Source organism: Pristis pectinata, chromosome 9 (genome assembly GCF_009764475.1).
Source record: "Pristis pectinata isolate sPriPec2 chromosome 9, sPriPec2.1.pri, whole genome shotgun sequence".
Taxonomy (NCBI): Eukaryota; Metazoa; Chordata; class Chondrichthyes; order Rhinopristiformes; family Pristidae; genus Pristis; species Pristis pectinata.
The window spans coordinates 23,346,486-23,363,244 of NC_067413.1; the positions used below are offsets into that span (position 1 = coordinate 23,346,486).

General features: G+C 41.2%; 1 protein-coding gene across 1 annotated transcript in view; it reads right to left on the reverse strand.

The window, feature by feature from the left end:
• Window positions 1–16,759, reverse strand: part of tg (thyroglobulin) — a 282,508-nt gene that overhangs the window by 241,399 nt on the left and 24,350 nt on the right. The window contains exons 9-13 of the mRNA XM_052023465.1: window positions 14,316–15,437; window positions 11,585–12,178; window positions 9,939–10,181; window positions 8,291–8,428; window positions 2,939–3,051 (exon numbers count right to left, since the gene is read on the reverse strand). Of these exons, the coding sequence (XP_051879425.1) occupies window positions 2,939–3,051; window positions 8,291–8,428; window positions 9,939–10,181; window positions 11,585–12,178; window positions 14,316–15,437 (2,210 nt within the window). The remainder of the gene's footprint in view (window positions 1–2,938; window positions 3,052–8,290; window positions 8,429–9,938; window positions 10,182–11,584; window positions 12,179–14,315; window positions 15,438–16,759) is intronic.

Genomic DNA, 16,759 nt, shown 5'->3' on the forward strand with positions numbered 1-16,759 from the left:
TTCTCTCCCTCACTCCGTCCCTCACTCCCCCCTCTCTGTCAGCTTCCCTCTATAAAAGGTGCTCCAGCTCAAAGATTTCTGCTGAGACTTGTCCTCTGTTCAAAATCAGTTGTGATAGTGGGACTCCTCTCTATAAAAAGAATCCTGATTGTGATTTTCCCTCTATAAAAGGCTTTCAGTGGTAAGACTGCCACCATGACATGATGAAGACCTAACATTTCTTGTCAAAGATACATATTTTTGAAATTCACTAGAAAACTAGATTAAAATATATGCTGCAACAAACAACTTGCTGGTGGAACCCAGCGTATCGAGAGCATCTGTGGAAGGAAGGTGGGTCAAAACCATGCATCAGGACTGAGAGTGGAGAGGGGAGATGGCCAGTAAAAAGAAAAGGGGGTGGTAAAACAGAAGTCTGAGGTGATTGGTGGACTGAGGGGTGAAATGATGACAGGTCACATGCACCTCCTCCAACACCTCCCCTCTGGTGTTTTTTTCCCTTCACCCCTACCTTCCAATCCTCCTCTGACGCTCCCATTTTTGCCCCCTTTCCCACCCAACCCCCCCTCCAGCACCCCATCACCCATCCTCATCCCTCTTCCCCTCCTGGTTCTATTCACCCAATATGCACACAGTTCACCCACAGGATTTCCCCCACACCCCTCTCCCCTATCTGTTTCTGGTTCCTTCTGCCATTCACCTCTTCCTTAATTGTTCCCATTATCACCTCCTTGACTTCTCAGATTCCAGCACCTTTGTATTCCTGCTGTCTCCAACTTTCACACTCCCCTCCTCTCACCTTGGTCTCTCATCTTTTTTGCTCACTTTGTCTGCCACCATCTATCATTCACCTGACAAGACCCAACAGTGATAGGGTCCCCCGTCCTCACATTTCATCATACCAGCCTACATTTCCAACACATCATTCTCCGCCACTTCTGCCATCTCCAATGGGACCCCACCACCAAGCATATCTTCCCCTTCCCACCTCTTTCTGCCTTTTGCAGGGACCACTCTCTCTGCAACTCCCTAGTTCACTCCAACCCCCCCCACCACCCATCCTGCTCCTACCCCAGGGATTTTCCACTGCCCCCGGCATAGGTGTACCACCTGCCCCTACACCACCTCCATCCAGGGACCCAAACAGCCTTTTCAGGTGAGACAGAGATTTACCTGCATCTCCCCTATTATCATCTACTGCATTTGGTGCTCCATGTGTGGCCTCCTCTACATTGGCGAGACCAAACGCAGACTCAGTGACCCTTTCGCAGGACACCTACATTCCGTCCATAACCGCGATCTGCATCTCCCCGTTGCCTGTCACTTTGTCTCCTCCTCCCACTCCATCACTGATATGTCAGTCCTCGGCCTCCTCCACTGCCGGGAAAAGTCCAAACACAAACTGGAGGAACAACACCTCATTTTCCACCTTGGGACCTTACAGCCTAATGGGATGAACATCAAATTCCCCCACTTTAAGTAAACCAAACCACCACCCCCCACCTCCCACCTTGCTTTTCTTTTCTATCCTTTTCCTAGGCTATCTCTCTTTTTTCTCTCTGTTTTTCCTCTCCTTTCCTTCTCCCATGCCGCTTGCCTCCTTACCTCTGACCCATCCCCCAGTGGATCTGCTCTCCTCTCCTCCCCCGCACCTGCCTATCACTATCTCTTAGCTGCATCTACCTATCACCACCTTGTGCCCACCCTGCCTCCCCTCTTTTGTCCACCTATCACTGCTCTGCTCTTCCATCTTACATATTGGGCTTCCCCTTTTCCTATCTTCAGTCCTGAAGAAGGGTCCTGACCCAAAACGCTGACCGTCTGTTTTTCTCCATGGATGCTGCCTGACCTGCTGAGTTCCTCCAGCATCTTGTTGTTTTTTCCATTTAGATTCCAGCATCTGCAGTCCTTTATTTCTCCAATTCACCTGCCACTGTCTCCCAATTTCACCTCCCTCCTCCCCTACCTGGCACAACCTGCCTGTCATCTTTCACCCCTCTTCAGTCCACCAATCACCTCCGACTCCTATCTCACCACTTCCCTTCTCTTTATACCGGCCATCTCCTCTCTCCACTCTCAGTCCCAGTGTGGAGTTTCGACCTGAATATTCGCCTAATCCTTTCCTCCCACAGATGCTGCTCGACCTGCTGAGTTCCTCCAGCACATTGCTTGTTGCTCCAGGTTCGAGCATCTGTAGTCTCTTGTGTCTTAAAGTATGCTGCTTTGCTTAAAAGTGCCAGCAGGGAGTCACTCTGGAATGTTCAATAAGTTCCCTTTGATGTGTGCTTTAAGTGATTTACTTCACCCAGATATTGCTAATTAATGATGTTAGCTGTAATGCATTTACCCAGAACTATTGCAAAATTAATGTTAAGTATCCATCAATTTAATTAATTCTGTCAACTCACCATCTTATTCAATGCAGATGTCTGAACTTTGTTCAAAATTTTGGCCATGTTACTACTAATGTCCATTATAGTACTTGACCAAATGAAGCTCCATTCTGAACCATGGATTGGTGAGTAATGATAATTGTAGCTCAATTGTCACTTTAATTTCAAAACAAAATAGGATTCAGAAATAACGAGAAGGGTCTTCACTTAAAGGGGGCCCTAATGATGCACGATGGTTATTTTGATGTTGGGAAGAATGTGAAATTTTTCATCTCTTTATAAACGGCACGCTAATAGTGTCTTGTTAAAACAAGCCTCGATGATGAGGTTTCTTCCTTCACAGAGATGCCTAAAGGTAAATCTCTCTCTTTAATTGGAGTCCTGATGATGGCATCCTTTCAAAAAAGGATTGTAGGGGAAATACTCCATCTGTAAAAGGGCTCTTAATGGTGCAGTTTCCACTTCAAAAGTGGCTCCTATTGACCTTATTTCCTCTATAAAAATGGCAATGGTGGCGGCACATCAAAATTTTGTTTCAAATTTACCTCAGTGCAAGTTGGACTGAATAAACTCTCAGCAGTGGTATTAAGCTGGGGACCCATTCGCTTCCATCCAGCAAGAGCTGCATTTGTTTGAGAGTGCTGACATGGTGTCATACCTGGAAAAGGGAAAAGAATGCACTAATTACAATATTTTAACAATGAGCTACTGCCACATGCATGACCAGCAACAGAGAAGTGTGTGCCCCAGACTTTGAAGAGAGATGAAGCCCAAACAGATAGGAAGACAGTATTTGTTAGCAGCATGCAGTGCAGCAAACTGAATATCTGAACTATGCCACTAATGAAAGAAGTAAGAGAACAGGAGGAGTATGTCGACTTCAATGTCTGGTTACTAGCTTTACATGCACCTTGTCATTATGTGACACATAAAGAGGCAATAGAAGGGAAAGTGGAGAAAACAGGTTTTAAAAAGAGAACTTTCTAAGCAGTTCACCTCGTAGTTTTAATTCAGTACATAAGGTGGATAACCTCTTGAAGTAGAAATGCAGGAAGTTGTGTCCATTCTGCCATTCAGTAAAAACATGGTTAATATTTTTACCTTAATGCCATTTTCCTGCACTAAACCTGATTCCCTAATATCCAATAATCTACCAATTTTTGCTTTGAGTATACTCAGCAAACTGACCCTCCACAACCCTCTTGGGAAGAAAATTCCAAAGGTTCACTAAGCTCTGGGTGAAGAAATTTCTTCTCATGTCAGGCTTGAGTGGTCTATGCCTTATTTTGAGACTGTAATGCCTGGTATGAATCATCCAAGCATCTATCCTATCAAGCCTCTTCAAATTCTGTATATTTCAATGAGATCACCTCTTGTGCATCTAAATGTTAAGCAGTATAGGTCCAGTCTACTTAACCTATCCTCATAGGAATTAATCTGGTGAACCTTTATTGCATTCCCTCTATAGCAAGTATATTCTCCTCTTGGTGGGGAGACCAGATCTGTACACAGTAATCCAGGTGCAGTCCCACCAGTGTTCTCTATCAAGACATCCTTATTCTTGTACTCAAAACCTCCTGCAATAAAGGCCAATGTACCAGTTACCTTCCTAATTGTTCTTACAAATTAACTTTCAGTGATTGATTCCAAAGGCACCCACTTCCCCTCCCCTCGAATACCAACACCTTTCAACCTCTATTTAAAAATATTCCTTTATTATTATATATAAAGTTGAATAACCTCCCATTTTTCCACATTGTAATTCATCCGCCATGTCTTGCCAATTCACTTAGCCTGTCCATGTCCCCTTGAAACCTTTTTGAATGCTCCTCGCAATCCACAATTCTACCCAGCTTTGTACTATCATCTATCTCAGATGTAATATATTTGGTCCTATCACCAAAATCATTAATATAGGTTACAAACAATGCCAATCCCAGTGGCATCCCACGAATCACAACTACAAACTCAAAACAGATTCGTACCTTCTGCTTTCTGTCCATTAACCAGTTCTCAATTCATGCCAGTATATTACACCCAATCCCATGTGTTCCAATTTTGATTAATCACCTCTTGAGTGGTAACTTGTCAAAGGTCTTCTGAATATCCAAATAGACCAGACTTATTTTGGTTCTCCATATTATTTCTGCTAATTACAGCCTCAAAAACCCTTATGGATTTGACAATCATGATTTCCTTTTCACAAGTCCATGATAACTCTATCCAATCCTATTATTTCTTCACAAGTGCCTTGCTACCACATTTTTCAGCATTACTCCTTAAAGTTTGTATGCTGCTCTTTCCTGACAGGCTCTGGTTATTATTTCCCATTACCTTACCTTGATTATCATTTTGTCCTTTCTCTTCATCTTTCTAAATTCTTTCATACTAGAACCCTCCCCCAACTATTGAGTAGAAAGCTTTATCTACAGCCCAAGCTATTCAACTAGCTAGGACACTGACCCAGCCTGATTTGGGAAGCCCATCCCAACAGGACAGCTGCCTCTTTCCCCAGTATTCCTGCCATTGCCTCAAGAACTGAAATCCATTTCTCCCACACCAAACTTTGAGTCATGTAGTTAACACTCTGATCTTATTGACTCTATGCCAATTTGTGCATGGGTCAGGTAGCAATCCACACTTCTTTACCTTTATGGTTGTGCTTTTAAATTTGGAACCTTACTGCTCACACTCCTCCAGCACAGCCTCCTTCTTAGTCCTATCAATGGGCCATGACAACTGGGTCTTTCTCCAACCACTCCAAGTTTCTCTCCAGCCCAAGGAGATATTGTTAACCCTGGATAGAGACAGGCAACAGAGTCTTTGGGACTCACAGAATCCTCCTTGCTATACTGTCCCCTATCACTACAACATTCCTTCTCCTCCAACTTGAATTGCCATGGCGCTATGGTCAGTTTGGTCATCCTTCAGTCTCTGCTCTTGTCCACATAGGCTGGAAGAATCTCACACCTGTCAAACAAGTACAAGAGCTGAAGATCTTCCAGCTTTCTGGATCTCCATAACGGTCTCACCCACAGTACTCCTGACCCTCTTGACTGATAATATCTGCACCATTTAATCTAAGGAGTATGGTTGCCTCCTGGAAAAACAAAAGTATCCAGGCAACTTTCCTCCTCCCTGATTGGGATAAAGAGCCATTATTTTGGTCTCCAAACCTAATCAACTCTGAGCTGATGTTTTTCAAGCTGCAGACACTTACTGCTGATGTGGCTGTCATATATCACAATAGTGTCCATCGGCTCCCATATGCTGCAGATCGTTACCTGTCCTTCATGCCTGTCTTAATTTCATGATTTCATTATTTAACTAAATTTTCTTCTTCTTCAGCAGTCCCTCAATCAAGAATGATTTGCTTCCATTCCAGCTCTGTAGTTCTGAGGTATCTGATAAGGTGAATGTGGGAAATAGAATCTCGGTCATAGGTGGAGCAGGAGATGCTTGGCTGGAATGAACATCTGGATAGTTTGGGAGGTGGTTCTTTTCTCCTGTTACTCAGGACTTTTGTAAATTCCTGATGAATGGATTTAAGCTTCTTGTTTGCATCACTAATGCTCCCTCTCCAATTTGACCGGCTATGGATCAGGTATTCCATTGAGTCATTTGGGATGTTACACTTTTTCAAGGAGGTTTTAACACCCTTAAATCTTTTCTTCTGCCCACTGGGTAACCTCTTACCATGATGGTTTAGAGGGCTATGGGCCAAATGCGGGCAGATGGGACTGGCTCGCTGGGCAACAGAGCCGGCATGGATCAGTTGGGCTGAAGGGCCTGTTTCCATGGTCTATGATTCTAAATGCTTTCTGCAATGGATCCTAAGGTGGCTATTGGATTCTGCCGTAGTTTTGGTAATTTCTACTTACAATAAAAATTGCACAACAGAGGAGCTTTGGACAGGGCTGTTTATCATAAATCTATTGAAATGAAAGCTCCAGTTGTAACTCATTATATGTTTTCAGTTGGAGAGTACTGGTATGAGTTAGGTAGGACATGGCATCAGCTGTCGAGATCATCATGCTGAGGTCTTACATTTGGCAAGCCCATAACAGGGGAGGCTGTTCATATTCCTGTGAGACCAGGAACAGCATTCCTGCTAACATCAGATCCTATTTGCCAATGGTTTTAGCTACCAGGAACTTCACTGTAGCTTCCAGTGTAGGCTATATATTATCAATTAATCTCTTTTGCAGGACTTTGCCAGCTGCTCAGCTGAACTACAAAAAAATTGCATTCCTACAAAACCAAAAATGTCATAAAATGACCAAGGAGTGATTAGAAAATGTAATACCAAACCACATTTGAAGAAATGACCAAAGGCTTGATCAAAACAGTGGATTTCAAGAACTACCTTAATGCAAGGCAGATAGAGGACTAGTTCAAAAATAGAGATGGAATTCCTGAACTCTGCCTACAGAGCTGAAGGCAGGGTGGGAATTATTCATGGAATATGCAAGAGCCAGAGTACTAGGAATGCTGCAGAGTTGTCAGAGGTTAAAATGAGGAGAGATAAGACCAATGTAGAGATTGTTATACATTGTTGAGATTCTTTAATATGGGGCATTCACGGATCAGTGAACAGAAGGATAATGGACGGTGTTAGAATTTGACATGAATTAGGATGTGGGCAGCAGGAGTTTGTGCCACTTTTAACTTACATGGAGGCATCTGGGTCAAGTGATTGACCAGTGAACCAGGAATATAACTTCCAGTCTCATCCACACACCAGCAGTGACCTGGAGTGAAGCAAAGGAGCAATTCAGAGCTAGACGACAAAGGGTCAGACAATGTCCAATCGATAAGGAGGATGATGAATAACAGGTTGCAATCTCTATAAAGGTGCTCAAAAAGCACATATAAATAAACTAACTAGAAGTGAGTTACAGATACTAAACCAATTGAGGGCAACAGAAGGTTTATATGTTACCAGATCATTGCTCCAACCTTTCCACAAACCCCCACAATTCACGTTTTATCCATCCCATTGATCAAGACTGGACCAGTACTCAAGTTCCAGATCAGAAAATTAACTGAATGCACCACAGACTCTCTCTGTTTTAAAAACGTTAGCATTTTCACAGCTCTATCATCTGTGGTGGAATTAAAAAATAGAAGAAACACATAGATACTGCGTGCACTTATCAGTGTATCTAAAATACCTTTACCTATTGTTTATAGATGGCAACTAGCCCATTGCAAGCCATTTTTTAATGATCATTCAGACTTTGGAACACTTCCAAAGCACCTTGGATTCGTTCTCACTCTCTCTCCCTTCAAAGCCCTGTTGGACCAAACATTATATTGTTCTTCTTAATCAGAGAGGTGCAGGGGCAGTACAGTGGTGCCCCTGCACCTATGCTGCCCCTGCATTCAGGTCCTGTGCATTCCCCCAGGTGCTTCATTTTCCTCCCCCAACCCAAAGATGTTAATTAGCTCATGTAAATTACCCCTGGTATAGATAAGTGGCAAAAGAATCAAAAGTGGTTGATGAGCATGTAAGAGAGAACAGATTGCAGGATTACAGGGAAAAAAGGGAGGAATGGGAATGATGATATTTCTCTGATGGAAATTGGCACGCACAGAGTGGGCTGAATGGCCTCCTTCTGTGTCGTAAGAAGTAAATAGGTCAGTAAAGTAAGAATTCCAATCTCTCATGTGTCTTTCCCACTATCTGCTCAAAATCTACCAACCATTTGGATTTAGAGATTTACTTCCTCAAGGTGCCTTTTAGAAAAATAAACTTTTGATTTAACACTGTTCTAGAATTTATGATCATGTTCACAGAAATGATCATAATTTTTGTGACTCTCTTTTTGCTGATTCCTAATTAAAGTTCTTGGGTTTCTGTTTGTAATACTTTAAAGTTAAACTATTGAACTCACCAGTTCTCTCGTAGCACTGGATGGGCTCCCAGTTTCCAAGCCCGTCACACTGGGGGATGTAGGGGCTGTAACCTTTTAGAGTTGACTCGCCAATGTTCCTCTCCTTCGTCAGCTGATTTTTCTGGTAGAATTGCAGGGCTGTTTGGAAATGAAATAACAGTTTGATATAAATGGTTTTAACAGAGAAATGCCAGAACAGTTTAACAATTGTAGGTACTTCTCCAGAAGTACAGGATTGTAAGAGTCTCCTGGAAGTAATCAGATATCTGCACTGTTTACAATATCTAAAGATAGTTAAAGCTCCAGATTTGAAAACCAAAAAAAAACTGCAGAAGCTGAAAATCTGAAATAAAAATGAAAATTGCTTAAAATACTCAACAGGTCAGGCAGCCTCTGTGGAGAGAGAAAGAGAGTTAACATTTAAGGTCGATGATCTTGTAATAACAGATTTATCAGAATTCATTTTTCCTTCTGTTTATTTCTTTTTCTGTATCTGGCATTGAATTCACCGATTCTAACTTCTTTCTCAATCCTTGTGCTAATAACCCTATAGAAATTCAATATGACCAGCAAGAAGATATATGATTGCTTTCCTTGTTTACAGATTCCAGATGCCTAATTCTCCCCAACGCCCAGTTGTCAGCAAATTCAACAATTTTCCACAATTTTTTGTTTGAAAACCTAAAGGTGCAAAGGTAAGGCTAACTGATGGCAAATACTGCCAGATGCAAAGCCACAGTAAACTATGGTCAATTGATTCTCCCATTGGGAGGGAGATGAATGAGATTTTTGGTGGGTCACCTTGACTTCAAGTTGATATATTTAGTATTTACAACAGCATCATGCTGTATACAGCATCTTCAATACAGCAAAATGCCCTAAGATGTCTCAGTGCAAAATAAAACAGAATGGATGCAGAGTCAGTGAAGATACCATGAAGACTAACTTAAATAAGCCTTAAGGAAAAGATGAGGGTGGAGGGACAGAAAAGTTTAGGAAGGATATTCCAGGGAGCAGCATCTTGTCTGCTAAAAGCAGTTTCTGGTGGTGAGGCAAAGGAAATAATAATGTCATGAATTGAAGGAGCACATAGATTAATTAGTTATGGGATGTAGGATATAAAGGAACAGAGGTAGATCATTGAGGCCTCCAAGTGTGTTCCACCATTCAATTAAATCCCAGCTGACCTACCCCTAACTCCACTCATTGCCTTTTCTCTCTGCACCTTGACACAAGAAGATAGCAAAAGTCTGTTAAATTCATCCCACAAAATGTCATTTTCATGCTCTTGACTTCCATTGGGAGGCTGAGTTGCAGATTTCCATTTCCCTATGTATGAACAAATGCTTCTTGATTTCACTCCTAAAAGACCTGGTTCTAAATGGATTGGGGAAGGGACAAAGCTTGAAAGGGACTTAAAGATAGGGATAAGGAATGTTAATTGGTGATACTTGGGGTAATGGAGTCAACGTATGTCATATCAAATATTGAGATGTTGTGATTGGGAATTGGTGAGGGGTAGCACAGACAGATTTAGACTCACTAAATTTAGACCCTAACATAGACTTTCTCACAGTAACTGGAGAATGAAATAGTGAATCAGATTATAATATAGATTCACTCACACACATAAAAGAAATGTACTCACTAGATTGGGCAGCCAATCGAACAGCATAGTCAGATCCACTCAGCAACTTCTCAGAAAAGGAAAGATCCGACAGTGAATTCTCAGAGAAATGAAGCAGTTCATTCTCAGTCAGGTGTATACCACTTGCTAAGAGGAAACCCTGGGTAAAAGGAATTTTGGAATTGTTGGAGGCCAAGATGAGTTCATCTGCCTCATCAATAAACTGAAAGACTTGCTTAGTAGCACGATCACAGGATCCTGGACCTGGAAATAACATAGCAGCAGTACATTACACAGATATGATCCAAATAAATCACAATAACTGGATATCATATGAGAATTTTGAAAACTCTGCTGAGACCTGCATCTCAATACTCTCAGCCTCATCCATATATGTTTTTTTTCAAAATAATGGTAGAATTTATTTTGTCCACAAGAAACTACAGCTATCTAAAATGATTTACTGTACATGCTGAACTGATTCATATGTGCCAGCCAAGAGAAAGTAAGAAAGAGGGAAAAAATTATCAGATCTTTATCTCAGTAGCACTGGGATACAAGTGGAAGAATTGGGTTCACAGCACCTCAGTGAGACCCCAAGTGGAGTACTGCTTTGATTGTGGGTATGATACCTCAGGGAAGACATCTTGGTCTTGCAGGGAGTAGTGTACAGATTCACAAGAACGATACCGTATCTTAATTATGAGACCAGGACATAGAAGTTTGTCCTCCATCAAATGTTAAATAGAGCTATTGAATCATACAGCACAGAAACCAGCCCTTTGTCCCAAGTCCACGCCAACCATCAAGTACCCATTTATGCTAGTCATACACTAATCCCATTTTATTCCCTCCACATTCCATTCAGCTCCTCCCAGATTCTACCACAGACCTACATAATTGGGTAATTTACAGGGGCCAATTAACCTGCCAATCCGCACATCTTAGAGATAAACTTCAGCACCCAGAGGAAACCCACGCAATCAGAGGGAGAAGGGGCAAACTTCACAAAGACAACACCAGAGGTCAGGATCGAAACCTGGATCTGTGATAGAGCAGCTCTCCTAGCTGTGCCGCTGTGTTGCCCAAATGCACAGTACAAATATAACATTTCTAAACTTTAGTTTCATTGACCTCCATAGCACAAAATTCAGAAAAGAAAATAATGCAGAGATTAAGATATTGGGTGGAATTGGCCTTTTCCAGTAGCAGTGAATAAAGTGTTCAAGGAATGAGTATCAAAGTCAATAAAGGAAAACCATGTGCAGGTTAGCCATGACCTAACAGGACAGGCAGAAGGGGCCAAATGACCCATTGTGGTTGAAATCAATAGAAAAGATAATTGAGCACAATGTAAAATGGTTTATGGATTCACTACAAATGATCACGCCATGCAGGTGAAAACTAATTTCACTCCTTTGGAGACAAGTGATAGTGCAATAGAAATGGGAAAGAAAATGAAAGTGAAATGCACATATGGAAACAAAAAGGGATGATAAGAAAACCAAAGTATGACAGAAGAATGGAAGATCAAATAAGAAAGGGAAGAAGATGGACAGTGGGAGAAATGTCAAAAGAAGGAGACAGAAAAGAGGGATTGAGGAAAAGGTTATAAACGAGAGGGGAGAAATTAGTATGAGTGACTTCCTAATGATAGCATTGCTTACATTGTGGACGTTGATTTATTTCAGCTTTTGTTCCTGGCAGTTCTTGTCCTTTTTCATCAACACACCAACATTTCCGCAGTTTCCAGTCACCTGGTTCTTGACTGAAATCAGAATATGGCCGAGGGTAGTGCTCTACAAGGCCAAACAACAACTGCCAAAATGTGTAAGGGTTCAGCAGAATATTGATGCCTGGTTCTGTGTTGACAAGTGTTACAAAATCATCAGCAGAAATAGAATCAAAAGTTGGATATTGAGAGAGCACTGAAAAGACATGCTGATGCCCCTTGTCATATAGTTCCTTCACAAACAGCTCAAAACTGATGGACGCATGAGATGATCTATGGTATCCAATGATTTCATCCATGACGGTCGTGAATGGCAGTTCCTGGCCTCCATTGTTCTGAGAAATCCATTGATGATAAAATTCAATGACCTGATATGGTAGGCCATCACATTGGACACGTCGCCAGTCTCCATTTTCTTTGCACTGGGGGATATAAGCTGCAGGCGTTGAAAATGGACTTGAGCTTCTCAGTATTATCTCAATTGTTTGCATGAACTTCTCAGCTGCTGTCAACTGGCAAGCACTGGGGCCTGGAAAGGTAAAAAAAGAATCTGAATATAAAGTTCAGAACAAAAATGTTTAGTCTTGGCTTAACTAGGCATCTAATAAGAATTTTGTTAACCTATAAACAGAAGTCAAGTTTTACTGGCAAAACTAACATCTATGTAACATTCTCAATTGCCCCTGACTGAGTGGTTTGCTGGGGCATTTTGGAGTGGTGTCAAGAATCAGTTGCATTGGGCAGAGATTGGACATATACGTAAGGAGAACAAGAAGGAAGAATTTGCATTTATATAGTGCCTTCTAAGACTACTGGGAACTTCAAAACATGTCAAATGTGTTAAATTATTTTTTAAAATGTATTATAATGGAGGAAATGTAGCAGCAAATTTTTTGCATGAAAAGACTCCACAGACTGCAATGAAATTATGACCAACCAGTTTGTTTTGATTCTGTTGGAAGGAGTATAAATATTGGCCAGGGCATCAGGGACAGTTTCCTTCAATAGTACCATGAGACTTTTTATCTGAGAGGGGAGGGGAGAAAATACTTGACTTCAACATTTTAGATTGAGCACCAATTCCTCATTACTGAGTCAGCCTAGATTATAAAATCAAATCTCCATAATGTGACTTTAGTCCACAATCTTATTGCTCAAAGGCAAATGTTACCAATTGAGCCAAAGCTGATACCTTTCAATGCTTTCATGAAAACATTGTTGACCCAACTGCATTTTTATAGCTTCACGGTCACTTCTACTGTACAATTTTCTAGCTCGGTGTTTTTTTTAAACTGAATTCAAATTATTAACTTTCAATGGGTTTTAAACTCACATTCACTGAATTCTTACTCCAGGTCTATTACTCCAAGCTTTTAATGTCCAATTAAAGCTAGTAAAATATTCTGAGAGGTAGCTAAAGCTGTTAAGGTTGTAGAAGATTACTATTAAACCTTCCACTACCCTTTTATTTAGCATATTTTAGACAATAACAAGTCTGGTTACAAAACTCTGGCTAGGCTGCATCTGGAGTATTGCATTCAATTCTGGTCGCCCCATTATAGGAAGGATGTGGAGGCTATAGAGAGGGTACAGAAGAGGTTTACCAGGATGCTGCCTGAATTAGAGCACATGTGCTATAAGGAAAGGTTGGACAAACTAGCTCTGTTTTCTCTGGAGCAACGGAGGCTGAAGGGAGACCTAATAGAAGTAAATAAAATCATGAGAGGCCTAGACAGATAAGACAGCCGGTATCTTCTTCCCAGGGTTGACATGTCTAATACTAGAAGGCATTCATTTAAGGTAAGAGGAAGAAAGTTCAAAGGAGATGTGCGGGCCATGTTTTCTTTTACACAGAGAGTGGTGGATGCCTGGAATGTTCTGTCAGGGATAGTGGTGGAGGCAGATACAACAGAAGTGTTTAAGAGCCTCTTAGATAGGCACGTGAATATGCAGAGAATGGAGGGATATGGACCATGTGCTGGCAGAAGGGATTAGGTGTCATTAGCTTAATTAGTTTGACACAACATCTTGGGCCAAAGGGCCTGTTCCTGTGCTGTACTGTTCTATGTTCTATTTTCTATGTTCTAAGTCACTGCATAAACAGCTCCTCTTTTCCCCTGGTTCATTAGACAACTATCCAAAATCTGTGCCCTAGGTTATCAACCCACCAACCCATTGAAAATATTATTGCATCAATTTTGAACACCTCTTTAAAACCTCTTAAATCACCAATTTATCTATCCTGTTCCAAGAGAATAATCCCAGCTTCTCTGGACTCTCCACATGAAGCAAATTGGCGGAGTTTACCTAGCCTAATTTTTCATTGTGGTGTTGAAATCCATCAGTAATTATCAAAAAGTTTGAGTTAATTGGTATGTTTTTGTTCCTAAGTATGCTCGTGTGCAATTTTTACTTTAACTTCTATGCTTTGGATCATTTGTTCATGGTAGGATCAAAGGGATTTTCATTCCATTGATTTCAATTAACGCTCAGAATTTGAAAGTGAATATTACCTCAGCTTCAGAAAGAGCTCATTCTGGAAGAAGCCTGACAAATCAACTCCATGTTCCTGATATCGTCCTGAAACTGACCGCTCAAGATGAATGTGGACTCCGCGCAGACACAAACTTTGACACACAAACCACCATAAAAGTGACAGAACTTACACTTCATGCCTTCTCCATCTGGTTTTCTTATTCCAGGAGTCTTTCTGCCCTGCAGGTCCACACAGAAACAATTCATCCCATCACATTGCATGGACTGAAAACCACCATCCGCTCCACACGAAGGAACAAACACATCAGATCCAGCTGGCTGCTGTTCTTTCATGAGTTTAGAACTCTTATGTTGTTGCTCGCACATGGTGGAACACTGCGGCTTTTGACCCTGAATTCTTGTGTTTGGAACCTCCAGCCTTTGATTATCCACACACCAGCAGTATGAGCCTTGACACTGGACTTCCTCATACTGTCCATCTCTAGTGCAACTGGGAGCAAATAGTTTTGAGGGCTGACAGTCACAGATGCCTAATCTAGCACTTCTTAAAATTAGCTGGATGATTTCGGCTAAACTGCCATCATCTGTATCAAAAAAGCTGATGATTTCATGCAATGTTCTGAGAACATTACGTTGCTCAAAAAGTGATGCCATAAACTTTACAATATTCTGGTTCTCCTGTAAATTAACTGCCCGTCCAAAGCTGTCCAAAATTGTTTGATTCAGGTTGAAGGTGTCCCTGGAGAATTCTGGTGTTCCTTTTGAAAAGTAAGAGTCTTCGAGGGGTGAAAACAACTTGGCAAGTTCCACAAAGTTTCCTCCACTGTACATTCCTGTTAAGCCAATCTGCTGGAAGAACTGACTGAAATTAAAAGTTCCCATGCTCCCAAGACCTCCAGTGAAATTGAATAGACCCACGTTTTTCAGAAACTTGCCTCCGAACAGATTTTCAACAAAAAATTTGGAAGTGGCAGAAAACTGAAGAGCAGTGAGTGCAAGGTCCTTATATAGAAACATTTCTTCCACAAACTCACCAAGAATCACTTCTAGATCGACATGGCCAGTGTCTAATTCTGCAGTCTGGAGCATGGAAACCAGCAACCTAGATTTTACCAACAGCTCCTTCAGATCTGGGTTGCATTGGCTGAGAGCCTTGCCAATTTTTTCTAGCACTTGGGGTGGAGATACAGGCACAGTGAAAATATTGCTTTGACTAAAGTGACCAAATGGTCCATAGAAAAGCCATGACAACATACGTTTCCTTTCAGATTCACTGTAACTTTCATTATTCCCTGGAATATAAAGAGACCAGTTACAGGAACAGGCCAATAAACCTGCTTCAAGATTCAATTAGACATTTCTAGATCTGTAACCTCAACCCCATTTAACCACTTTATAGCCTTTGATATCCTTATATTTTCTTATAAGTCCATCTTACTCAGACTCGAGTTGCCTCTTGGAGAAGCGAATTCCAAATAGAGAGTTATTGATGGCTAATTTTTTTAAAATTTTTAAAAATTTTTTAAGTTTTATTTACAGCGTGGTAACAGGCCCTTCCGGCCCAACAAGTCTGCACTGCCCATCTTAAACCCAAATTAACCTACCCGTACGTCTTTGGAATGTGGGAGGAAACCCACGCACATCGGGTTTCGATTCCTGTCGAAGTCTGAAAGGAGCTTGTACTCCTTACAGACATCGACAGGAGTCGAACCCCGATCGTTGGGGCTGTAATAGCGTCGCGCTAACTGCTACGCTACTGCACCGCCGTACACGTTCAGAATTTCAATTCTGAATGGCTTAGTTCTAACAAATTCCATCACTCTTGTTTCCTGAACTAATCGAAATTAGTTTATCCATTCCTTCCCAATAAAGTATTTCTTGCAAATTTTGGCTGAAGTTGCTTAAACCCACCAATTAAACCATTCATTAATAATACAATTCCCTATACTCTTGCCATTGTTCCCATATTGAAATACATTGCCCCAGAACCTGATGCCAGAGCTCAGCTCTGCTCCACAAGTAGGAGTTTATCTTTCTCAGGAATGTTAGTGTTGACTTGCTACCCTTAGCCATCCTAATCCAAAATGATAAATCCTAGTGGCAGCAGGATCTTGGACAATGTAATGCCATCACTTTAGCCATTGGGGTGTGTAGAACAAATTGAAGCATGAAATGTCTCAAAAAAGTCTTTTACAGCTTGCCAAGTCATGTTCCCACTCTTTTTGCCAACTGCCAAACCTGTCATGGACTAACAATGTTTCTGAAGACATAGGATCTCTTTAAATTTAAAGATTGAAGCTATGATTTCCATTATAATTTGAACCTGCTGCCTTGTTTAACAATGAAGACATGTTGTGTACATTTTAATGAATGTGGGATCATTTTCTTTCTTTATATGTGATCTGTGGTCATTAGATGAGGATAATGCATCATGATAGAAGAACTCTCATTAAACAAAGAATTGATCATTGCCAATCGTATATCGAATGTTATGTATAAGTGTTCAAGTGCTGCAGGTGCCCAGGGGATACATAGTGGGAAATTACTCCACAATGATAAGGTAACATGTACGATACAAAGAAGCAAATCAGAGTGAATGACTTTCAAACTATGA